Source organism: Miscanthus floridulus, chromosome 9 (assembly GCF_019320115.1).
Source record: "Miscanthus floridulus cultivar M001 chromosome 9, ASM1932011v1, whole genome shotgun sequence".
Classification (NCBI taxonomy): domain Eukaryota; kingdom Viridiplantae; phylum Streptophyta; class Magnoliopsida; order Poales; family Poaceae; genus Miscanthus; species Miscanthus floridulus.
The window spans coordinates 112,975,831-113,002,177 of record NC_089588.1 but is presented as its reverse complement, the minus strand read 5'-3'; the positions used below and the strand labels follow the sequence as shown (position 1 = coordinate 113,002,177).

General features: G+C 41.3%; 1 protein-coding gene, 1 long non-coding RNA gene and 1 pseudogene across 2 annotated transcripts; 2 read left to right on the top strand and 1 right to left on the bottom strand.

Annotated features, from left to right (window-relative positions):
- Positions 1-4,441: 4,441 nt before the first annotated feature.
- Positions 4,442-7,519, bottom strand: LOC136484130 (uncharacterized). The gene is made up of 3 exons (XR_010765773.1): positions 7,354-7,519; positions 4,933-5,182; positions 4,442-4,851 (listed from the first exon to the last, which is right to left on the bottom strand). It is a non-coding gene; the product is annotated as an uncharacterized lncRNA (long non-coding RNA).
- Positions 7,520-10,449: 2,930 nt separating this feature from the next.
- Positions 10,450-12,149, top strand: LOC136484129 (uncharacterized; annotated as a pseudogene).
- Positions 12,150-22,891: 10,742 nt separating this feature from the next.
- Positions 22,892-26,120, top strand: LOC136480597 (disease resistance protein RGA5-like). Its single transcript, XM_066478094.1, has 2 exons — positions 22,892-23,709; positions 24,179-26,120. The coding sequence occupies exons 1-2, from the start codon at positions 22,892-22,894 to the stop codon at positions 26,118-26,120; spliced, it is 2,760 nt and encodes a 919-aa protein (XP_066334191.1).
- The last annotated feature ends 227 nt before the right edge of the window (positions 26,121-26,347 follow it).

Here is a 26,347-nt window from a genome sequence, read left to right as displayed (position 1 = left end):
TGTTACTTGTTTGCCATCCTTGAAGATGTTTTCATTTACAAAGGCGTAGAATGCTTAGTATGCTTTATGATAGGCTTTCAAAATAAAAGTTTTGGTACAATCAAAGATGGCATACTGGCCAAAGAAAGAAAGAAGGTTGAATGAACTAGAGACTAGTCGGGTGACTTATCTTGAATGTTGGGTAATGTTGCCGACTATGTCGCTTAAAGGCCACTCATTGTGGATCTTCTGAACGAGACATTTTGTAGTACTGGTCACATACTCCGGTAAGCCTACTTTGGCTAATCCAATACTAAGACGAATGCCCATGCACTAGGAGTGGAGAGATGGCGGGAGTAGCGTGTACCCTCATGGCTAGAATGTGGCTGGATTTGAGGTGTGTTGTGCTCTTGGGTGGCGTGGAGACGGCTTAGTATAGGAGGATCCGGTAGCGAGGTTGATATATGTAAGATTAAGTTCTACATATGTCGTGTGATAAGGAATCCCCAGCTGGGACTTGAATCAATTCGAATTGCCGGTGCTCCGCGGATATGGAGACTCGTTTCATTACAGAAGCAATGCAGGACTGGTGAATTACTAAAACATGAGAAAAGAATGAAATGAGAAGGAATGGAATATGGGAAATGTACATTTAGTTTGAGATAATGAACTAAAGGACTTAGGGGTAAAACTAAAAAATAGGATAAGAATAGTAAGCTTTTGGCAAAGTACTTTGAATTTTGCTACATACTTACCTTGTCCCAAACCCCTGTATCTCTAAAGTTTTACACCCGTTACGTCGGGTTAGTCTTGTTGAGTACCTTTGTACTCAGGGTTTGTTAACCCTTGTTGCAGGTGAGTCGCATGCGCAGGCTTGTTTTGGTCCCTGCTGCATGTCTGTGTTTGAAGTCAATGACGATGAGGAGTGATGAATGGCCTTTGGACAAGGCACTAGTTTGTATGATAAATAAAGTTAATGTAATATTATCCCGCTACTATGGTTATATGACACTTATGGTATTGTAAGTTTGAAAACAACTGGTTTGTAACTATGTTATCTTAAGACTTCCGCTATCTTTTACTCTGGTATATATTTGAATAAATTGTTGTAATCTGCAATGACTGTGATTGGGATCCTGTTTGAAAAGAGAATAGTGGATGATTCGGGTTTCCCGAGGACACCCGACAGACCTGTTGAGTTGTTGGGAACTCGTGTACGCTATCTGAGTCTGTTAAGACAACGATAGGTGCACATGGGCCTGATTTCTTAGGAGGTTCTGCCACAGCTAGTATCGGAGCAGTTCCCATCTATGATCATTGTAGGTTACTTTGGAAAACCTTCAAAACTGATTTGGATCAAAGAAAGTAAACATGATATTTTAAAGTTCAAATTTCTTTCTTCTTACCTTTGATCTAGACTCAATCCTGTCTTATTTGAAAGTTTGTGGCGGATAATATGATTAGGTTTGTCCTATGTATTAAAAATCTAGTACTTATGATTATATAAATCTTTTGTACTTAGATTCGTAAGATCGATTCATGCATCATGCTTGAGCACATTGCATAATAATTTCCCTTAATAGTGGTTGGGTAAGTAATGTCAATCCCATTCTTGCTAACCTCCATTATCCTCAAGCTATTCTTATAGTCCTACCTTAAATCCTACAGGCTATGGCAAAGACCAAGAAAACCGCACGCAAGTCCACCGAACCTCATGGAGTCCCTCATCACCAGTTGGCACCAAGAAACCACGAGTTTGGTGAAGGTAGTGCCAAGACCCTAGGAGATGAAGGATCTTCAAGCAACCCCGCCAACGTCGAGAACCTTAACAAGGAGCTCAACACTCTTCGTCGAGCTCATGCCAAAGATCAAGAGGAGTTGGTAGAAATGCAAAGGGGTATCACCATGACCATGGAGCTGCGGAATGAAGCCTGGACATGAGAGGATGCAGCCAATGAACGCGTCCATGAGTTGGAGTTCTACGTAGAAGACCTGGAGATGGACAATGCTATTCTTCATGAGAATGTCCACATGTTGTACGCACTACTAACTTCTAACCCTTGCGCAATGACGAAAAAACATTGCAATAGGCTCAATTTGGTTGCAAAAGGTAGATGTTGCAACCAAATCATGTTCGTTGCCAATGGTTGCAAAAAGTCACGTTGCAATAAGGTATTGCAACCGTTGTTAGTTTGGCGTTGCAAGTGTTGGGGTTTCTTGCAACCATAGGTGTCCGTTGCCAAGCATGGCAATAGGACATTGATGCAACGTTCACGGTCGTGGGAATATAAGCACTTGCCACGCCCGTCTTCGTAGCAAGAGGTGGTACATGCAACGATCGATAGCATAGCAATAGAGACAATTTGCCACGAACAATGTCGTTGCAATAGTCTGTATTGCCACGCTAGAATTTTGTTGCCTAAGGTGTTATTGCCACGACCATTATGCTGTGGCAAGTACACCGTTTGCAACGCAATTTTATTCATTGCGAGAGATCATACGTTATTGCCACGGTCGTTGTGCCATGGCAATAGTATCATTTGCCATGTAATTTTATTCGTTGCCATAGATCATATTGCCACGCAAGTGAGTTCGTTGCCATATATCATATTGCCACGCATAGCTGCTCGTTGGCATAGTTTGTATTGCAACGCTAGTAGCATTTGAATTGTGGTTTAATAAATCATCATTGCAAAAAACAATAAACCATAACAAAAGCGGTTGCACTCACATATATTACTTATTACCAATCATTCAATAAGTTGACAAAGCATTGAAATAGTAGCTAAAATCATAAACGAGTGTACAGTTCACTCATTATTTCACAACTTTTTAAAACTTGCAGCAGTACAAGAGTTCCTAACATCTATGCAGCACCTCGAGGTTTTCCTAGCAGCAACATGTGATCACCTTGGCTATGTCCTCGTTTGATTATCAGCCTCCCACTTAAACCTTGTCCACCTACTGACCAAAAGAATAAGATTGGGATATTAGCAAAATATTAGGTTTACTACGTCATGCACAAAATGTAAAGAGATTCAGATAGAACATGATTGTAATTAAGCAAAAGAAGAATTAATCAAAACTATGGAAGGAGTGCTGTCAATTTAATTAAGCAAAAGTAGAACTAAAAATTAAGAAATGCTATAGATACAACCATTTTGCTGTCAAAGTATCTTAATTTTTAAGGCAGCAGTAGTACAGTTGCTTAGAAAAATTATAACTACAGTTCTAGACAACGAAAAATTATATTCTTTAACAATATGGAAACCCCGTGAAATTATCTACATCATTCTAGTTATTTGTAAAATCAGATTCTGAACTTATCAAGGTCGAAAATCAAAAAGGCCCACTGCTGTGCAGAGGAATTAGGTCAAAACCTGACAGGCTACATCTAAAATTCATAACTCCCAATTCTCCAGGGCTAAAATCATGAACTTTCACGACGACAAACATCTCTAAAGCCTCTACAACTTTGGTATTATCAAGTATCACAGAAAAGATAATTTACTACATGGAATAATTCACCCAATCAGAACTGCACAAGCTGCAGTTTTCAGCACGTATGATAAATGTATTTCCTACATTTCCTAGTTCTACAAGGAAGGTCGCATTTGATAAACTTTCAGAAATTGATGCAAGAGTGCATGACATCTAACAGAGTTACTAACTAGGAATGGTGAAATAGAATTAAATCCTTAACTAATTATTTACATATTTGGTGTAGGTGCAACCTTTCTTGCATTAGATGTGTCTAATAAGCACGCAGGGACAACAAAGATAAATGCAGACCAATGTCACAATAAATTGCGGATTGGTGCACTCTGTATTTAAGAACACAGCAAAACAAGAATTACATCCAAATCATATCTATTTCTCATGGCATGGTAGTGTTAGTGCAGGTCTGTCCAGAAAAGAGTTATGATAAAATGAGCACAATTTAGTTTCCAATTAGCAGATAACATATTGTAGTTGTTACCTTCTTTTTAGGATTTCTTCTTCTATTCATCGGCTGCTGTTGAGCGATATATGTCTTCGGTGCTGCCACATTTGCAGCGTTTTCTTTGAAAAGATTTCTGCTGACAATAGTAGTATTTTTACTGGAGTAGTAGGTGGTGCTGCATCTTTTTGTACGGTGACAACGCTTCCTGGCTGTGTCTACAAAGATTAAATTGTTCAATCTGTTTTACCTAGACTTTAAGGTACATAGCTCAAGATTACTTGGAACATAGTGCAATAATGTCATTACCTGCTGTAACGCATCTTTATTTTCATCATTTGCATGTTCACCAGTCTCATCGTCCTCTTGTGTGGTTGGTGCAATTTGTATGTTGTCATTGTTTTGCGGGGTACTCTACACATACAAATATTGAGGTAAAAGATTAGGCATTATAATCATAAGTTTATTAAAAGGACGAAGGATAAAAAAATATTCTAAAATATTACCTGATTCATAGTTCTTGCTTTGTGCTGCGCTAGCATATTAAGAAATTTTTGCTTCATTTCTTTTTTTAGTGCTATCTTAGCATTTTCCAGATCCTCTTGCATTTGTCTCCTATTTTCTTCTTTCTCCCTTTCCCTTTCTGCAGCTTCGTGCGCAAGCTGATCTTTCAGCTTCTCAACCTCTACTTCATAAGCAATTCTCTTCTCCTTGGCTGTAGCTTCAGCACGTGCATGTACTTCAAGGTTCTCTTTCATAAGTTCTCTGCGAGTTCGATACTTAGCCAAGTATCCATGCCCATGTACTCTGGATGATTTGATCTGTGTGGTTTCTTTGTAGCATGACTGGAAAATCATGTTCTCCTCAGCAGCTGAAAGTGTTTGTCTATCAGGTTCTAACTCAATCTCACCCATTTTCAAGGCTATGTTTTCCTAAATGGAATAACAGAATCCGTTAGAGTTGCTTGACACAACCAGCAGCTATAAAAAAGGCTTGACGAAAGATTTACTCACATGTACTGCAAATGACACAGAATTTGACCATTTGCCCTGTTTTGTGTGAGTGGCCTTCTAAAGAAAATGATCACTTGGCTCTTCACCAGTTTCTTTGTCTCTCTAGGATGCCAAAATATAATTCAACACACAAGTATTGCATCATACAACGGAAGGACCAGATAAGTGTATCTAATGATTACCATCTTGAAGCTACACTGGAAGTCCCCTCTTGCAATGAACATAAAGAGTCCAGATCTCACCCGTGGCACTGCATACATAGGACAATGGTTGATAAATAAACATGTTAAAAAAGGTGAAGTATTACCCATTGGCACAATCTTAACTTAAGCAAGAATAAACATGTTGATCTTGATAGCAGCTCTTTTAATTTTTCAGATCAACTAGAGTTCAACAGATCTGAAAACCTCACAAATATAGCATTCTTAAATTTCACTTTGTCAAATCAAATCAAATGAACCAAAAGAAATAAAGATTCAGTTAATCAGAAGTTGAAATTTTTAAGGAAATTATAATTCAGGAGAATTTATGCTCATGCTTTTTTTGTCAATTAAAAATAACAGGTGTCTCACTTGGCTACTTGTCAAATGCTAAAATTCTTTTCTACTATATGGTTACAGCAACATCAAGGCAAGAACTGATTCACTGATTTGGCATATAAAAGAACAGCAAGATTAATAGAAGCATGATTACTAATTTGGCAAGTTTCAGAATATAAAAGAAAAGGTAGTACTAGAAAAAAAAATAGCTAATGGATCTGTCAAACAGCTCAAAGCCTCAAACAGAAACTAAGTTTTCCAAACAGTATCACCATCCAATGCCGCGACCTGTACAAATTGTGGAATCTAATAAACTAAGTACTTAAACTGGACTAAAGCTAGGGCCACGTTTAGTTGGCGCCGGAATCGGCATTTGCACAGTGTCTGATGGGACGGCAAACACTGTAGCAATGTATTTGTTGATTATTGTCCAAACATTGATTAATTAGGCTCAAAAGATTCGTCTCGCAAAGTTCAACCAAACTGTGCAATTAGTTTTTGATTTCATCTACATTTAGTACTCCATACATGTACCGCAAGTTTCATGTGATGGAAAATCTTCTTTTTTATAGTGTCAAAGTTGGAAGTTTGGTGAAAACTAAACATGGCTTAGGGATGCAAGCAGGACTACCTGCAGGCGGCCCGCGGATAACTGCATCAACCGCTAGTATATTTTGCTACTCCTGCAGGTTCCTACTAGGCCCTGTTTAGTTTCCTCCCAAAATGCTAAATTTTTCAAGATTTTTCGTCACATCGAATCTTTGGATGCATGTATGAAGCATTAAATATAAATAAAAAATAAAACTAATTACACAGTTTAGACGAAATCCACGAGACGAATCTTTTAAGCCTAATTAAATTATGATTGGACACTAATTACCAAATAACAACGAAAACACTACAGTGTCGTTTTGCCAAAAATTTCGGCAACCAAACTGACCCCTAGTATACAGCTCGCTGCCCGCATCCACCTGCTGGGCTTAGCAGCAAAACACATGCAGGCTTGCAGACACCCGCCGGAAGCCTGCTTTCAATTGCGAGCAATGGAAGACCCTGCAGAGGACACAGCACGCTTTGCTTTCTCCGCACCACTGTCTTGTCTGAAAGAATCTAGCGACTGATTTATAGTAGCAATTTCACTGGGCTCCTGATTTGATTAGAAATGCGTCGATGGTTGTCAGGAAAATTTGCCTACGCTTAAGGTTTACTATTGCAGTCCAAAACTAACTTTTATCAGTGCTAACCGACTGCTAATTTTCTGGATCAGCCACTGCAGGCATGGGAGGCTGAGGGGGAGCAAGCAAATGAGGACCACAACTCCACATGTAAAATAACCAATGTTAAGGCCACAAATTAGGAACTTCACATGTAAAATAACCAATTACAGGCCTCTAACAAAAAGAAGCCACTCTGGTCATGACAACGGCAACGGCTGAAGAAATAAACAAGGACAGAAGCACGAACAGAACTAAATTAAAGAGCAATGTTTCTAACAATAAATGTATAGCGCATCTAGTCAATCAGGGCTGCATCCAAACTGTACAGTCCATTTACATGCTAGTCCATATCAGAAAGTTCAAGAACCACAAGAGATCACACGCAACAGCAACACTACAGGATGAAAAGCAAACCATCTGGGAGATCAAGGAAGACTGCTCAGTGGGCTTAAGCCTAAGAGGCATTACAGGTTACTCCCGCTTAAGCCTGCTAGGCAAGCACAGGTTCCCGCGAAGGATTTTTTGCAGGCTGGATTTAGCAGGTTGCAGGCAAACCTGCACCCGTTTGCATCCCTAACTAAAGCCCCAACAATCTACCTGGTGCTAACAAACAGGAATCTAATAAACTAGATTTCTGATGACAGCAGCCAAAGCCAACAATCTACCTGGTGCTATATGGACGAGAGAACCCATGTTCATCTTCTAGTTCGAGGGTGGCTTCAATATATCGATGGGCGCCCAAGGCGGTGGCGTTGTTGCTGGCGCTGATGCCCTGAGGAGGAAGCGACGTCCTGGCTGGAGGCGACGTCGGCGGCGTCCTGGACGCAGGCAGCGTCGGGGGCGTCCTGGAAGGAGGCGGCGGCGCCATGGCCCTCATGGAGGCGGCATCGGGGGCTCCTGGACGGATCGCGGTCTAATTTTGGGGGAGGGGATACGAATAGGCAGGTACGGGGGGAGGAACCGACGATATATGGCGCTTTTTTCTTTTTTTCATTTGTGCACAGAAATTTGGCGCGGTGGGAAACTTTGGAAAATTTTGGGAGGAAATCAGGCACGTGTTGTGGTTTTGAGCCTTCGTTTTGGCGCCTTCACGTGGGTTTTAAACGGTCTGACATTTTTGATACACACGATCATTTTTCAAATAAAACTTTGCATACATATTTTCTCTGTCCCATAATGCTTGTCGTCGTAGGAGTTGGGGGAGATTACCAAGGAAGCCAACAAATGACCTGTTTGCCCCTACTTCCTCTGTCAAAAGGCTGCCGTGAATGGCAGTGAATGGACATGTAGAGAGAGGGTGCCGAGCAGATAGAGAGAGTGAGCGGGTGCCGAGCACATGGGCCAAAGGCTGCTGCGCATGCACTGATGGAGGAAGCAAGCTAAAACGTCATCTATTTTGATACTTCTTTTAACGCTTGGACGTCCAGTATTATGGGACTGAGGGAGTACCATTTAAATATATATATATATATATATATATATATATATATATATATATATATATATATATAATTTTTTCAGTAGTACACACAATTAAATTTGGAATTTGTTCTAATCACCATGGCGGGGCAGTGGGCGGCGGCGGGGGCGAGTAGTACGATGGACAGTGCCATCGGAAGGACGAAAAAAATCGAGTAATTGCTCACTCGGGTGAGGAATAGATAGATCCTAAAAAATATTAGTAGTATGCCCGTGATAGTGCTATGGTAAAACCTAAAACACGATCAAATTCATGTCATAATTTTATATGGGCAGTTTTTCAAATATAACTTTTGCATACATACAATTTAAATATATATTTACATAATTTTTTCAGTAGGAGTACACACAATTCAATTTATAATTTGTTCCAACCGACACAGAGAAATTCATTTTATCTATGTTTTTTGGGAAAATTTGGGAGCCAAATTTCTCTCGAGAGGGCTTGTCTCTATAACTAAAAAATGGTAAAAGCCACGGGGCCAGGTCGAGGAAGAGGGAGACCGCGCTAGGGTTTCGCCCGAGCTCGGCGGCTGCGTATGCCAGAATCAAAATCGAATGCACAACATATGTATGCTAGGATCAATTTATTCGTACATGACATGAGGCTTATATCAAGGATAGACTAACTTTGTTTGACACCAGCGCCTAAGAGACACGTTCTAATTTCCTTAATTCCTTTGCACCTAATTACTAGGTGAATTCTGCCTTCTCCTCAGAGAACCAAACCAACACTTGGATTCCATCCAAGCTCCCAACTGAACCAACCATTCCCTTACCAAGGGAACCACCCAAAACGAACCAGAGCCATCTAATCTTGAAGAAGTCCAAGTCGATCTTGTCCGTGAGCACGGCTGATATATTGGTTTTACACTCTACAGAGATTGCACACTTTTACCATGAGTCATGTTTTCCACATCACGGTTCACACTACCTAGGAGCTTCGCGGGGTCACACTACAAGGCTATTACAAAGTCCTCCAAGCCTCTTTTACACCCCTCTAAGGTTTCGCCGTGGGTACCAACACCACTGCAAAAGTAGTAGTAGCAATAGTAGTAGTAGCACTAGAAGTAGTAAAAGTAGTAGTAGTTGGAATATTATATTCAAAAAGTTGGAATGGTCAATTTAAAAAGTTAAACAAAAAAGTTGGAATGATATAAATAGGTTTTCAAAAATTTTAAATGTTGTTGTAATGTTCAATTTTAAAAGTTAAAAAATATAAAAAAGAACTAGAAGTGGTAAAAGTAGTAGTAGTTGGAATATTATATTAAAGCCAAAGGGCGCCTAGCTCAAAGGGTTAGGTGACCCAGCGGCACTCAGGTTCTGAGTTTGACTTCCCGTGGGAGTGAATTTCAGGCTGAGGTTAAAAAAATCTCCTCGCTCGTCCCCATAACCAAAGCACTTGGGGGGCACCGGCCCAATTCTCACTTGGGCGATGGAAAGCCACCGTGTAAGGGTGGGCGCGGGGGTTTGGGTTTTTCTCGGCCAGGTGAGAAAGTTCTTTTTCTTATTTGTAATGCTGCGGGGGCAGTCTTAGCCCCCCGGTCGAGTTTTTTTATATTACATTAAAAAAAGTTGGAATGTTTAATTTAAAAAGTAAAAAAAAGTTGGAATGATATAAATAGGTTTTCAAAAATTTTAAATACAGTTAGAATGTTCAATTTAAAAAGTTCAAAAAATATAAAAAACAGAGTTAAAATTTTTTGCACTGTACGGGCCTACAAAAAGACCAGTCTCCTCACCAGGGAGCTCAGCAAAGCAACCTGGCCCAAGCAGGTCCAATTATGTGCATTTTTTTAGAATGGCGTATGCTAGAAGAAGTTTAATGAGGTTCAGGTGTGTTTGGTTGAGCTGTGGTTGTGAGAAAAAACTGCTATGGGCTGTGAGCTGTAGAAAAGCTGAAAGCTGTTTGGTTAAACAAATATAAAATATAACTTCTATCTTTATCTCTTTTGAAACAACTATGGAAGAGCTTTTTATTCCACTAATTTTGAAAAGTAGAAAGCCAAAAGCAGAGTCAAAGCAGCTTTCAAAAATATACTATGAAAAAACAGATGAAAAAGTAGCCTCCAAAAGCAAGCCAAAAGCCCAATTAAACAAATCCTCAGTCCCTTCAACTTTTAAGCTATGTTTCATCTCCCTACGTTGGCGAGGTGGCACTAATGTACCAACGTTTGGGCAACAGCCAACACACTACGTCAATGGACCGGCCCACTTCGTTTCCTCAAAACAGTCCCGCACCGGCCACTTCCTTCTCCCGTACACCCTCCCCATCCCGTGAGTTCGTGACCCCCCGCATTCCCCACCCGTGACTCCCACGAGGCACGAGCGACGGAGGCGGCGGCGGATTGAATCCCCCAGGCGGCGACGAAGGTGGCGGCGGAGTCGTCGACCATGTCAAGCAGCAAGCGCGGCCACAACACCCGGACCCAAGCGTGCAACTCACGCGGCCAGTTCGCCCCGCGCGCGAGGTGTACCTTGTTCGACTACGACACCGACGTCGACGGCGATCCGGCCACAATGCGGTTGGCATTGGAGGTTTGGGCGACCGGAGGAAAGCGCGGCAAAGGGGCAGCGTCCAGCGGAGGCAAGGAAAAGGTTTCGGTCTCCAGCGTGAAGAGGGGCAAATGGGCGCCTTCCACCTCATCGAAGAAGGTAAGAGCGATTTTCCCCCTTTGGTGCGCTGTGTGAGATTTGGATGCCATTGAGAGTTAGAGTTTCGTGGCTTGGGGGCGATGAGCACGGGTGGTGCCCGGTGCTTGGATGGGGACATAGCAGGGTTGCCGTGTCTCGAATAATTCGTTACCAAAATAGCCCTTCAAATTAGTAATAGGTTTCTAGACATTTGTGTTACCCATGTCTGTGAAGTTCTTGTACCACCTAAACTAAACATTCCATAGCCTCGATGTCAGCAGTTAGCACCTGGTATTAAGCAATTTTCTTTTTGACGTATGGTTGCTAACTACATTAGTTCTTTTCAATTAACTGAAGCAATGCTATGAATCTAGCAATTTTCTATTTGATAGATATGATTTGCTATGTCCTTAGATCTCAATGATTGTTTGTAGCTATAAGTTTTCTATTAAAGCTTTATGCATCTGTATCCGCATTGATATATCCTATATAAGTTGAAATCCAAAATCATTTGTAGTTTGTAGTTCGGAAAGGAACCACATGCAAGTCGTGTTGGCATTATACATTCATACTGGTGCAGGTTTTGACTAACTGGATGACAGCTGTAGAACTTGGTTACTGTACTGGGGTTGTATAGGTTCTACTGGCTTGCTCGTGCACCTTAACCAAACATACTGTGATGAAAGGAAAATGAGAGTCCTGTTTCAGTCTCAATTTAGTCATGACAGCATACACAACTATGTTTTATTGTTTGAAGGTTCCCGATGACAGTGTTGAGGAAGACAAGTCTGGGTCATTTGCTTTGTACACGATGACAGTTATGACCTTTCTGCGTTCGAAGAACATCATCATCCTGAAGCCATGGACAAGCTCAAATGGACAATTGAGCTGGCTAAGGACGATGCCAAAGGCTCCATCGATCACTATGCGGACAAGTATGCGAAGAAGGCAAAGCGTGATGTTGAAAACAGATTTGATAAGCTCTACCAGGAGATCAAGCAGAAGTACAAGCCGAGGAACTGAAGTGCATGCTGATATGTAGTTCTCTTTTGGTGTAGTATAAATAAATGCAAGTAGTGCATGCTGATGCTGGTAGGTAGTGTGTTGGTATGTCTGCAACCACTACAACTATGTCGTATTAGTTTATTGGTTGCTCTGATGGGAATATAACTCAGACTTAGTAGTTTGTGGCAACATCTGGCGACACCTGGTAGGTTAGTTTGGAAGAAATAATGTATATTTGGCAAGTGCCATGATGATGGGAACCACTATATGCAATTAATGTCTATGGTGTGCATAACCTGTGTTCAGTTTCCTAAGTCTATGGTGTGTTCTGGAACTGATCAGTGGTCAGTGGATGGATGGATCCATCAAGTGCAAAGAGCAAATCCTCCCATCGTTTGTACCCTTTTCTGCTCCATATAATTACTGTGTTGATAATGTGCCGTCAGATGTTTTCAAGTAATGAGACAGTACTGATGTTGTAAGTTTGTGTTTTTGAAGATTTTATGTGTTCATATATATAATAATATGCTTTGAACATGGGCGTGGAGACCTGCTGTGCACTAGCAGCCCGCATGAGTTTTTGGGCTGTTTGGATGCTACCCTGGAGTAGTTACCTGGATATTTCACCTGCCTATGAGCTGCCTGTTATTGAGTAGTAGAAAATTGCCTGGTCAGGCAGACTAGGATGTCTGTGTGAAGAGCGGTGAGGGCACGGCGATCCAGTGGCACCGGCGACAGGGACACCAGTGGCTGCAGGAGTGCAGGGAGGCTGTGACGTCGCCTGGTGAAAGAGGCGTCTGCGACGACGCCTTGGAAAGAGGAAGCGACGATGCCTATGTACGTACACCACTATACCAGATCCGATCCTGTTTCAATACCTAAACGGGTTCTACGTTATTTTGTATATGTTCCTGTGACTACTAATGACACAAACACATATATGTAGTGGTAAGCACCTATCTTCTGAGCTCTGAGGTCCCAGGTTCTGTTCCTGTGACTACTAATGACACAAACACATATATGGTGCAGTGGTAAGTACCTATCTTTTGAACTCTGACGTCCCAGGTTCAAATCCTGATGGTGATTTTTTATTTAATTTTTTTTACTTAACCATTGTGCTCGAGAACCTATGGTATTGCAACGATTTAGTCTTTCGTTGCTATATGTACAATCTTTTTGCAACGCAAGAGACTATTACATACAAGACGTGTTTTTAATTTGTATAAGCTTCCGTGGCTACTAATGACAAGAACACAATTACGGTGTAGTGGTTAGTAGCTTTCCTTTAGAGTCTCATGTTCGAAACCTGGTTACTCCCTCCATACTAAAAAATAAAGTCGTTTTTTACAACGACACGGTCTTCAAAGTATTACTTTGACTCTTTGTTTTTATAAAAATATTTATCAAAAAGTGATATATGTATATTTTTATGAAAGTATTTTTCGAGACAAATCTATTTATATGGCTTTCACATTTCCAAACTCAACAACTTAAAAGTTATTCATGATTTATATTCTCAATGTTTGGCCCAAGCCTTGTCCAAAACGACTTTATTTTTTAGTACGGAGGGAGTACACATCTTTTATTTTTTTTAATTTTTCCTAAAAGCGTAGTGGTCCTGAACCTTAGTGATTGCAACGATTTATTTTTTCGTTGCTATATGTACAACTCTTTTGCAACGCAAGCGACTATTACATACAACGAATCATATTCGTTGCAACATAGACGCGCTTTTGCAACCATCAACTAAAGAGTTGCAATATCATCTCAGTATTGCAACGCCAATAAAACTGCCCGCAACGCAAATCAAATCGTGGCAACAGTAACCACTTATTGCAACCGGTTTACCATTGGTTGCGATAGCACTTACTTATTGCAACGATCTTCGCACTCACGGCCACAAAATAATTTGCGTGGCAAAAATTCTGTCTATCGCAACCGAAAGTGCAAATGGTTGCGATAACACCCCTTATTGCAACCAAATCTTGCCATTGCGACAAAAAAACGTGGCATAAGGGTCCAAAGTTAGTAGTGACGCTCAACTTCATCCACCTCATGGGGATGGTGAAGTTACCGATGAAGAAATAATTATAGCTCCAGGAGAAATCGAGAATGAAGAAGAGGAGGAGGATCCTGAGGAGTTGGTGTACTTCTCAGATGAAGATGAGGTTTCGTCCGATATGGGCACGGATGCTGAAGACTGAGAGCTTGGAGTAGAAGTAGTTCCTTTACTGCTTTCCTAGAAAACCAGGGTTGTCTTGTGGGATACAAGACATGTAATATAAATAAGGACCCTTTGTAGCATGAAACCTTTTAAATGCTTTCAATAAAGAATAATGTAAGTAAATGTGTTTCTCTAACAGATGCCTCGTCCTATCACCCGAACTGGTGCTAGTGGCTCGCATGACGATGATGAGTGCCCTAATCCTCCACCAATGCCTTCGACTATGGCAGATGCCATAGCCGCACTCGTCAATGCAACGGCAGAGAATGCTAGGCTGTTAAGGGAGTTGGCGCAGAACCAGCAGGCACCATACCCTAATCGTGGCCGTCGTAATAATGGAAACGATGAGTCAACCTATGTGGATTTTACTAACACACGTCCGCCTGTGTTCTCTAAGGCAGACGAACCTTTAGAAGCAGACGATTGGCTTAGGACAATAGAGCAAAAGTTCGAGCTGATCCACTGTACCAAGGTTCAAAAACCAAGGTTTGCGGCACAGCAACTCTGAGGAGCTGCTGGTGCCTGGTGGGCAAATTTGGTAGCAGTATAGCCCGCTGGTCACCAAATCAACTAGAGGGAATTCAAGGATGCCTTTAGGGCACACTATATTCCAGACGGTGTGATGACCATGAAGTTAGAAGAGTTCTTGGCTCTTAAGCAAGGGGAGCACCCGGTGATGCATTATGTTGGGCGTTTCAACCACCTGTTGCAGTATGCTATTGAGTATGTGAATACTGACAGGAAGAAAAAGAATCATTTTCTTAGAGGCCTGAACACTAAACTTCAGACCTTGATGGCAACTTGTGGTAACACAACTTACCATGAGACAATCAACATTGCTATCGCTTCGGAAGAGAATTACCGCCGACACAAGGAGGCGAAGAAGAAGAAAATATTTGCTTCTGGATCATCAAGTGGCAAGCGTCAGAAGATAGTATACCATCCTCAGAATCATGGCTGTACGCCATTCTGCCCACAACAAGGCCAAAGCAGGCAACAGATCTTTATTCGCCCTGCAACTAATACGCCTTATACTCATCAAGCACCGCAGCAGCAGAACAATACCAATAATGCAAACCGCAATACTACTCCCCAGAATCACAACTTTCCATGCTATAATTGTGGTAAACCCAGACATTTTTCCCGAGAATGTCCGTATCCTAGGAAGAACAATCCTGATGCACCCAAAGCCCCTGTTAATCAAGCTCAGAATCAGTACAAGGGTAATGCTCAGATCAATCAGAAGGATCAGGCTGAGAAGAAAACTAGAAGGGTATTCTATACTCAAGTGGAATCTATTCCAGAAGGAGAACCAGTTATGATGGGTATGTTTCCCATTGCTAAGCATCCTGTAATTACCTTATTTGATTCTGGTGCATCCCATACATTCATCAATCCTACATTTGTTGTGAAGCATAGGATAGCTATTGGGGAAACAAAAGAACCCTATCATATACAGTCGCCTGGGGGACGAATCTGTACAAGGGAGGTAGTTCAACATATACCTATTGATTTGGGAGGTTATGAGTTCCCTACCAATATGCTGATATTAAAAGATCAAGATATAGATGTGATCCTTGGTATGAACTGGTTAACTCAGCACGGGGCTATCATAGATGTCCTGCGTAGAACCATAAGGGTAAATGCACCTGGCAGCAAAACCCAACTTCTCATCCAACTTCCCTTTCCTAAGAGTACAGTGAAAATAGTCTGTGCAACTATTGTTGAAGGAGTTGAGAAAATTTCAGTGGTATGTGAGTTTATGGATGTCTTTCTCGATGATTTGCCTGGTCTGCCACCAGACCGAGACGTAGAGTTCAGAATTGATCTGAAACCAGGGACAACACCAGTGTCCAAAAGAGCATATAGGATGCCACCCAAGGAACTAGCAGAATTAAAAATGCAACTACAAGAGTTGTTAGACAAGGGTTTCATTCAACCCAGTTCATCACCTTGGGGATGCCCTGCTATCTTCGTGAAGAAGAAGGACCAAACCTTGAGGTTATGTGTTGACTATCGGCCATTAAATGAAGTCACCATCAAGAACAAATACCCCTTACCCTGAATTGATTTGCTTTTTGATCAACTTGCGGGAGCTAAGGTATTTTCGAAGATAGACCTAAGATCAGGCTACCACCAGATTAAGATCAGACGTGAAGATGTGCCGAAGACAGCATTTACTACCTGATATGGTCTATATGAGTATCTAGTCATGTCTTTTGGGCTAACCAATGCCCCGGCTCATTTCATGTACCTGATGAACTCAGTTTTCATGCCTGAGTTAGATAAGTTTGTCGTGGTGTTCATAGACGACATTCTTATCTATTCTAAGAACAAAGAGGAACATGCGGAACATCTCCGTATTGTTCTACAAAGGTTAAGAGACCACCAACTATATGCCAAATTCAGCAAATGTGCATTTTGGTTAGAGGAAGTACAATTTCTGGGTCATGTGCTATCTGCTGAAGGTATAGCTGTTGATCCGAGTAAGGTAGAAGAAGTCCTTAACTAGAAACCACCTACAACTGTTCATCAAGTTCGTAGTTTCCTGGGGTTGGCAGGGTATTACCGTCGGTTTATCCCTAACTTCTCTAGAATTGCGAAGCCAATTACTGGACTATTGAAAAATCAAACTAAGTTTGTATGGTCGACAGAATGTGAGGAGGCCTTTCAAACATTGAAGAAGTTGCTGACAACTGCCCCAGTATTAGCACAACCTGATATCGAGAGGCCGTTTGATATCTATTGTGATGCATCTGGAATTGGTATTGGCTGTGTTCTAATGCAAGAAGGCAGAGTCATAGCATACGCTTCCAGACAACTCAAGAAGCATGAAGAACATTATCCCACCCATGACCTTGAATTAGCTGCTGTTGTACATTCACTCAAGATTTGGCGACATTATTTATTGGGCAATATATGCCATATCTATACGGATCACAAAAGTTTGAAATACATCTTCACTCAGTCAGAGTTGAATATGAGGCAAAGGAGATGGTTAGAACTTGTCAAAGATTATGACTTAGAAGTGCATTATCATCCGGGCAAGGCTAATATGGTTGCCGATGCCCTGAGTTGCAAGAGTCATTGTCATTGCCTAATTGTAGAATCTATGCAGCGAACATTGTGTCAAGAGATGGAGCATCTGGATTTACAAATCATAGAACAAGGTTCCCTATCCAATATTGTAGTTGAGTCCACTATTAAAGATCAGATCATTGCTGCTCAACAGAAAAGTAAGGGCATAGCCCATATGAAGGATAAAGTCAGATATGGAAAACCAACATGTTTCAAGATTGATGAATCAGATGTCGTATGGTTCAAGGATAGATTGGTAGTACCCAAAAATCCGGAGCTACGAAAGCAGATTCTTGATGAAGCTCATTCTACAAGATACTCCATTCATCCAGGAAGCAACAAAATGTATCATGATCTGAGAAAGAGATATTGGTGGACCAAAATGATGATAGAAATCGCTCAATATGTGGCCAATTGTGATGTTTGTCAGAGAGTCAAAGCGGTTCATATGAAGACTGCAGGTCCATTACATTCATTGCCAGTTCCATCTTGGAAGTGGGAAGATATTTGTATGGACTTCATCGTGGGATTGCCCAGGACATCTGCAGGCTACAATTCCATATGGGTTATTGTTGATCGCCTAACCAAGATAGCTCACTTCCTACCAGTCAGAGATAAATATCGAGCAGAGCAGTATGCAAAGCTTTATCTTGATAGAATCTTCAGTCTGCATGGGGCACCCAAGACCATTGTCTCTGACAGAGGGTCATTGTTCATATCTAAGTTTTGGAAAAGTCTACATGAGTCTTTAGGAACTAAACTTATCTGTAGTTCTGCTTATCATCCGCAAACAGATGGACAGACTGAAAGGGTAAATCAAATTCTTGAAGATATGTTAAGAGCATGTGTTCTTTCTTTTGGTGCTAAATGGGATGAATGCCTTCTCTTAGTTGAATTCTTGTATAACAATAGCCATCAAGAGAGCATTAAAATGGCACCATTCAAGGCACTATATGGCCGTAGGTGCCAAACACCTCTAAATTGGTTAGAAGCTGGAGAACGTTAGTTCTTTGGACCGAATGTGGTCAAGGAAGCTGAAGAGAAAGTTAAACTCATACAAGCTAATATGAAGGTAGCTCAATCCCGACAGAAAAGCTATGCTGATAAGAGGAGACGACCGCTAGAATTCAAAGTGGGAGATTATGTCTACCTCAAGGTATCACCGATGAAAGGAGTTCATCGTTTTGGGATTCGGGGAAAATTGGCGCCCCATTATGTCGGTCCTTTCTAGATCCAACAACGATGTGGACCAATCGCCTATCGCGTCAAACTACCAGATCACATGTCAGCGGTGCATGATATATTCCATGTATCTCAGTTAAAGAAGTGCCTTCAAGTACCTAACCAAGAGATCGACTTTGGTGATGTAGAACTGGAACCTGATTTGACTTATGCTGAGTACCCCATTAGAGTCTTAGATCAGAAAGATCGAGTCACTCGAAGACGTACGATCAAGTTCTACAAAGTACAATGGAATCAACACACTGAAGATGAAGCTACTTGGGAGTCCGAGGATTACTTAGAAGAGAATTTTCCTGACTTCTTCGCTTCTATCTAGTTGCAATACCTTGTCTATATTGTAACTTGTCTCGTTTGTCAGCAGAATGGAAAACCCCCTCACTCGCCTTTTTGAATAAAGTTCTAATGTGTTAGCTTGACACATTTCCTTTTCCATTACTTAGCCTTAAGTTTTAAATCTCGGGACGAAATTTCTTTAAGGGGGAAAGGTTGTAACACCTCTGGTGTTTTGACCTAGCACTAAAATTTGACATGTCATCATATGCATTGCAAAGCATTCATAAAGTAGAAAATTTTTGAATGCATTCACTAAATAAGCCTTATTTCATAATGTTGTTATTTCATGTGATGTGTTTCAAAACCCTAAATAAAGATCATGACCACAAGGGTCAAATTTCATGTGATCATGTGAGGTCATGTGTCATTTGACTTAAATAACCCTAATGGGCCATGTTACTGGTCAAAAATCAAAATTTAAGTAAAAGGAAGACAAATCAAATTTTAATTCATATTCAAATTATAAAAGTCCTTTTTGCCCCTTTTGACTAATTCAAAATCCATATGGAATTTGGGGTTGAGGCAAAAAGCAAAGTTGGAGGTTATTTTATGTGGATCAACTTTGGTATTCAAAGTTTTTCAAGTTTACATATAAAATTTAGAGTAATTTTGAAATGATTCAAATGCACCCCAAATTCAAATTTCAAAATGGAGGCAGAATTTGAAAATGTAACTAGAAGCAAAGTTGTAGAGTTTGAAAAATTGAACAACTTTCATTTTTGGAGATTTTCAACTCCTTTAGAAAATTTGGGAGTAATTTGAAAAATAGACTCAGTGGCAGTTCTGTAAATAATTCAAAAATTAAGATTTACATCACCGCTTACCGCCGGCGCCACGCCTCTGCCGCCGCTGAGCGTTTTGCGCCGCTTTTTCGCACCCTGGCACATCTTCATTGCCGTGGCGTCTTCGTCGTGTGCTGTCGAAGCTAGACGAGCTTCTCCCGGCTATAAATAGTCGTACCGTCGTCGTCCCTCTCTTCCTTTCCTGCCTCTGCTCGCCGCCGACGACCTCGCTGCGCTCGCAAAATTCACCGCCGTCGTAGCATCTTGAGTCAGTAGCATCCGCCAGTAGCTCCGCCTCGTCTTTCTACTCCTCCCAAGCCTTATCGTGTCGCCCCTGGAAGTCCAGCGCCGCCGCGCGACTTCGTCTTCTTCGGAGCCGGTCGGAGCTCCGCCATCCTCGGTCTCACATGGTCCCGTCGATCCAGTACACCTCCGCCTTCACCGAGTCTACCTACGTGATCACGGTGAGCTCCTGAATGTGAAGACTATTTTGCTTTAGTCCCTACTGCAGCATCACCGTGGCTACGTCGTACACCGTCGTGCCCAGTCCGCCATGCCCGGCGTGGAGGTGTCTCCAGTGCACCTTTTTCCTTTCTGATAGCTGAGATTTGTTCGGGGGAAGTAGTAGATCATTTTGGTGAGGTCTGTTTCGCCGGAGTGTCATCGTCGGCACATTTTGCGGCCGGTCAGTGAGGGCAGCGCCGTCGTGACATGTTGAGTCACTGACGGTGGGGTCAGCCTGTCAGTGCGAGTGAGGAAGAAGAACAGTGATGATTTTTATTTTCTGAATTTGTGAATAGTGCTGAAACTTTGGGAATTTGTAGGAAATTCATGATAGCTCCAAAAATTCTGAAATTTTGTGTGCAGCTTCTGTACATGTTCTAGTATGATTTAAAAATTTGAAACTTGAAATTTGAATAAATTTTTAATGTTCAAATATTCAGTCCATTAATTGAAAAATGCAATTTCCATGATTTTTGTAGGTCACTGTATAATTCCAAAAATTTTGAAATTTTTTTTGGTACACTAATTTGTCATGAGGAAGCTTACATAAAAATTTTAGGTCATTTGGAACAAGTTCATTTTTGGGCTTAATTCCAAATTAATTCAAAAATAAATAAAGGCAAACCCTAAGTGTTTGATTAGTGTTGGATCTTGTTTTGGTCATGTTTTGTGACTAGTAGGGTTTCAAGATCCATTTGGTCAAGACACATGTGTGGTTCTTGATGGTAGAATTGCAAGTTGGTTTTGTTGGCTTGCAACTGTACCGTGAAATAAAATCATTTGTGGGGTGTTTTTACATTTCATGTACCATGAAAGCATCATATTTACATTATCATCATGTTAAGGCATATGTTATCGTTTCGTGTAGAACCCGAGAGTGAAACAATTCTAGTTGAGCAAGTTCTGGAAGAATCCCCGGTTGTCACGGGATTCGATAATCGTGGTACTGATCCGGAACCTGAGATCATCGACGAAGGCAAGCCCCAGTTTATGCATTAAACCCTTACCTTGTTTACTTTGAAAAGTTTATCACCTATGTTACTTATTGCATTGAGTTGATAAATTCAAATATTACCTACTTGATGCATTGCTTACCTTGTTACTTGTTTGCCATCCTTGAAGATGTTTTCATTTACAAAGGCGTAGAATGCTTAGTATGCTTTATGATAGGCTTTCAAAATAAAAGTTTTGGTACAATCAAAGATGGCATACTGGCCAAAGAAAGAAAGAAGGTTGAATGAACTAGAGACTAGTCGGGTGACTTATCTTGAATGTTGGGTAATGTTGCCGACTATGTTGCTTAAAGGCCACTCATTGTGGATCTTCTGAACGAGACACTTTGTAGTACTGGTCACATATTCCGGTAAGCCTACTTCGGCTAATCCAATACTAAGACGAATGCCCACGCACTGGGAGTGGAGAGATGGCGGGAGTAGCGTGTACCCTCATGGCTGGAATGTGGCCGGATTTGAGGTGGGCTGTGCTCTCGGGTGGCGTGGAGACGGCTTAGTATAGGAGGATCCGGTAGCGAGGTTGATATATGCAAGATTAAGTTCTACATATGTCGTGTGATAAGGAATCCCCAGTTGGGACTTGAATCAATTCAAATTGCCGGTGCTCCGCGGATATGGAGACTCGTTTCATTACAGAAGCAATGCAGGACTGGTGAATTACTAAAACATGAGAAAAGAATGAAATGAGAAGGAATGGAATATGGGAAATGTACATTTAGTTTGAGATAATAAACTAAAGGACTTAGGGGTAAAACTGAAAAATAGGATAAGAATAGTAAGCTTTTGGCAAAGTACTTTGAATTTTGCTACATACTTACCTTGTCCCAAACCCCTGTATCTCTAAAGATTTACACCCGTTACGTCGGGTTAGTCTTGTTGAGTACCTTTGTACTCAGGGTTTGTTAACCCTTGTTGCAGGTGAGTCGCATGCGCAGGCTTGGTTTGGTCCCTGCTGCATGTCTGTGTTTGAAGTCAATGACGATGAGGAGTGATGAATGGCCTTTGGACAAGGCACTAGTTTGTATGATAAATAAAGTTAATGTAATATTATCCCGCTACTATGGTTGTATGACACTTATGGTATTGTAAGTTTGAAAACAACTGGTTTGTAACTATGTTATCTTAAGACTTCCGCTATCTTTTACTCTGGTATATATTTGAATAAACTGTTGTAATCTGCAATGACTGTGATTGGGATCCTGTTTGAAAAGAGAATAGTGGATGATTCGGGTTTCCCGAGGACACCCGACAGACCTGTTGAGTTGTTGGGAACTCGTGTACGCTATCCGAGGTCTGTTAAGACAACGATAGGTGCACGTGGGCCCGATTTCTTAGGAGGTTCTGCCACAATGACCGAAAAACACGTACAGATCGTCCAGTTTGGAGATCGGATGAAATTACAGTCATGAAGTTTCTACCTTGTAAATGCAGAAACCAGCTAAGCTGGTTTTTCCTAGTCTGAGTCCAATCTTACTATTATTAGTTGGAGGCTAGAACAAAGAAGCCACATTAATTCTCACTAGACGCATCAGAAAACAAATCATGTTCGAAGGCAGCAACAAGGAGCTTTTTTTATTTGTCACCAAGCCTCATTGACTTGTGCTATTAATCGTCTCTCTTTGTCGCTTCATGTATTTTTTATTTATTAGCTCTACACTTTGTTCGAAGACAGCAACAAGGAGTTTTTTTTATTTGTCACCGAGCCTCTTTGATTTACTATTAATTTTCTCTCTTTGTCACTTCATGTATTTTTTATTTATTAGCTCTACGCTTTGTTCGAAGGCAGCAACAAGGAGCTTGTTTGCGATAAAATCGATGAGCTGAGTTGGGGAGGGGCAGCGTCTTTGAACATATATAGAGTAACCTTAGCTTACTCCTTGCACGCGGCCCATACTCACATAGATCCATCATGGAGGTGGTGACTGGGGCACTACCACGTCTCCTCCCCAAGCTCACTGATCTGCTCGTCAGTGGATACAAATTGCAAAAGAGTGTGAAGAGTGGGCTCATGTTCCTCCAAGTTGAGCTCGAGAGCATGCAGGGCGCCATTGAGAAGATCTCGGAGATGCCACCAGAGCAACTTGACAAACAAGACAAGATTTGGGCTAGAGATGTGAGAGAGCTGTCCTACGACATTGAGGACTGTATAGATGCACTGATGGTACGTAGGAAGGACCATGGACCAATTGGAGCACATGGTTTCAGGATGTCCATCCACAGGTGCTGTGATTTTTTAGCACAATTAAAGATTCGTCATAACATTGCTGCTGAAATCAGGAGCATCAAGAGGTGTGTAATCGAGGTGTGCGAACGGCGTCATAGGTACAGAATTGACGACAGTGTTGTAGCTAAGCCTATAAGAGTCTCTGTTGATCCTCGTTTATGGGCTCAATACAAGGAGGCGACAGAGCTTGTTGGCATAGAGGCGGCTAGAGATGACCTAATCAAGATTCTGATGGAAGGGGATGATGATGTATTCATGCTGTGTGGCAAGACAGTTTCCATAGTTGGCTTCGGGGGGCTGGGGAAGACAACTCTTGCTAAAGCAGTATATGAAAAGATTGGTGCACAATTTGATTGCCGGGCTTTTGTTTCCATCTCTCAAACTCCTGACATGGTGAAACTATTTCGGAGCCTGCTCTATGAACTTAGCATCGGAATCAATGATGAAAAAATGAATGAGAAGTGGCTTATTAATAAACTTCATGAATTCCTTCAAGAGAAGAGGTATGCAAGGATCACACAGTTTTAGACATAAATTTCATATGAAACTTTCTTCTTCTTGTCAACAATGTTACTATTCATCCTCCATTTTGTTATATTGGTGGGGCGGGGCAGGGGGGGGGGGGGGGGGGGGGGGGCGTGGACAAAGGAGCCACTTAAGTCTAAGAAGTTAATTAGAAAATATCACACATGTACTCCCTGCTTCAATTTAAGGTGTATTTTGTGAGAGGGGAATGTCCTTCAAAACTAGAGTAAAAACTCAGTTTCTCTTGCAATATATTGTATAGTATTACAAAATCAGTATTGTAAATCTAAGAAGTTTCTCTTAGCTAGATATCATTATGTTTGTAAAAACGTTCTTGTTTTCTTACTTTATATACCAGACCATATCAGCAAATTTTTGTCAGAACTTTCCACCCCAATTTAATTAAATCTTTATAATGACTATGATTTGGAATTTCTATATGTACAGGTATTTCATTGTTTTTGATGATATATGGGATATCTCAGTTTGGAAAGTTATTAAATGTGCTTTGCCTGATAGTAATGGACACAAAATAATCATAACTACTCGCAATTTCGATGTTGCCAAACAAATTGGCGGATCTTACAAGATGAAACCGCTTTCTACTGATGATTCCAAAAAATTATTGTACAATACAATATTTGGCAGTGAAGAAAAAGACAACAATGATAACAAACAATACCTGGCCGAGGAGCTGGCCGAAGTATCACACACAATGCTAAAGAAATGTGCCGGTGTACCATTAGCTATTATTTCAATAGCTAGTCTGCTACGTAGTAAAGGAAGGAGTAAAACGGAGTGGTGTAACGTGTGCAACTCCATTGGTACAGGACTCGAGGATAGCCTCGATGTGAAGAATATGAGAAAGATTTTGTCATTTAGCTATTATGATCTGCCATACCATCTAAGGACATGTTTATTATATTTAAGTGTGTTTCCAGAGGACTATAAAATTAGCAAAGACCGTCTGATAAAAATGTGGATAGCTGAAGGTTTTATCCGATGTGAGAAACAAAAGAAGCGAGGCCTCTTTGAACTTGGAGAGAGTTACTTCCACGAGCTCATAAACAGAAGTATGATTCAACCTGTGTACACCAAGTACTCTACGGTGATTGAACAATGTTGCCTACATGATATGGTGCTTGACCTGATCCGTTCCTTGTCAAGCGAAGAAAATTTTATTGATATATTGAATGATGTGGATCTCAAATCTCCATTACATAAGGCTCGGAGGTTATGCGCTCAGTATGGCAAGGTGGATCTTGCTACAACTCAGGCTACTAGGAGCTTGCATCAAGTAAGGTCACTTGTTTTCGTTCACTCTACTCTTGGCAAGATGCCATCCCTTGGGAAATTCAGAGTTTTACGTGTACTGGATCTACCAGGTTGTGACCTTTCACAAGAGTGCAGCCTTAAGTACCTTGGGAAATTACGGCAATTGAGGTACCTGGGACTAAGATGTACACGCATTGCTGAGCTCCCCAAAGCAATAAAGAACCTTGTATTTCTACAAACATTGGATGTTTCTGCCAATCACAATCTTCGTAGATTGCCAACCGAGGTTGTTAAGCTAAGGAATTTGACATCCTTACACTTCGACAGGTGGACAGAAGTGCCAGAAAGGATTGGGAAACTAACATCCCTTGAACAGCTTTCAAGGTTTGGCATCAACGACTCTGGAAACAATATTAAAGAGCTGGGCCGTTTAACTGAACTAAGGGAGCTGTGTATTGTCTGTCATACACAATGGAACGACTGCTTGGAGAAATCTCTGGTGGAGTGCCTGAGCAAGCTGCAAAAAATACAGACTCTGTCCTTTCAGATATCAGACGGTAGAGGCAACTTAAATGCCTGGGTTGCACCTCGACATCTCTGTAAATTGGACCTAACTGGTTGCTGGTTTTCTAATCTGCCGGCTTGGATGAATCACAAGTTTCTTCTAGATGTTGCCTTCCTATGCATCAGTGTGAGAAAATTGCAGCAGGAAGATCTCGAAATCCTGGGGACGTTACCGGCTCTCCACTATCTGAATCTGAAAGTGGACCATGGTAATCTCATAATCCATCGGGGATTTTTCATTGGTGCTTATTCATTCCCATGCCTTGTACAGTGTTTGTTGCGGGAATTTGGAGGGCCTGTGGTGTTCAAGCAAGGAGCTATGCCACGGCTCACAAGTCTTGAGCTCACCTTCCCCATGTGCACGTCTAGAGAAATCATTGATATGGGCCTGGGGAACCTGTCAACACTTCAGAACATTGCTATTTGCTTCAACAATGTTAACACTAGCAAGATTCATGCAGAGGATACGCTAATGCATGTGACTGAAATCCATCCCAATCGTCCCACCATCGAGATCAACTACCAACGGCAATGCAGGTGGACAAGCTAGCTGCATATGTTGTTTCTTGTTTATCTCCTTTTCCCCTTTCATCCAACCTTAGCTTCGTTTGTTTATTTTTCTGTTGCAGGTTAAAGATAGACTAGAGAAAAGATTATGATTGTTTGGGACTGAAGGAATGTCATCGTCGGCTGAAGTTGTGGTTTTACAATTCTTTGGAAATTTCAGGTGGCCAGAATAGTCTAGAATTGGGGCTTGATTTGTCGTGAGTTACGGGT

What these genes read in the sequence shown, in the direction of transcription:
- LOC136480597 (XM_066478094.1), top strand. Translation starts at nt 22,892, where the DNA reads ATGGAGGTGGTGACTGGGGCACTACCACGTCTCCTCCCCAAGCTCACT. An exon ending in GAATTCCTTCAAGAGAAGAG is followed by an intron (nt 23,710 to 24,178) that starts GTATGCAAGGAT and finishes CTATATGTACAG; the next exon opens with GTATTTCATTGTTTTTGATG.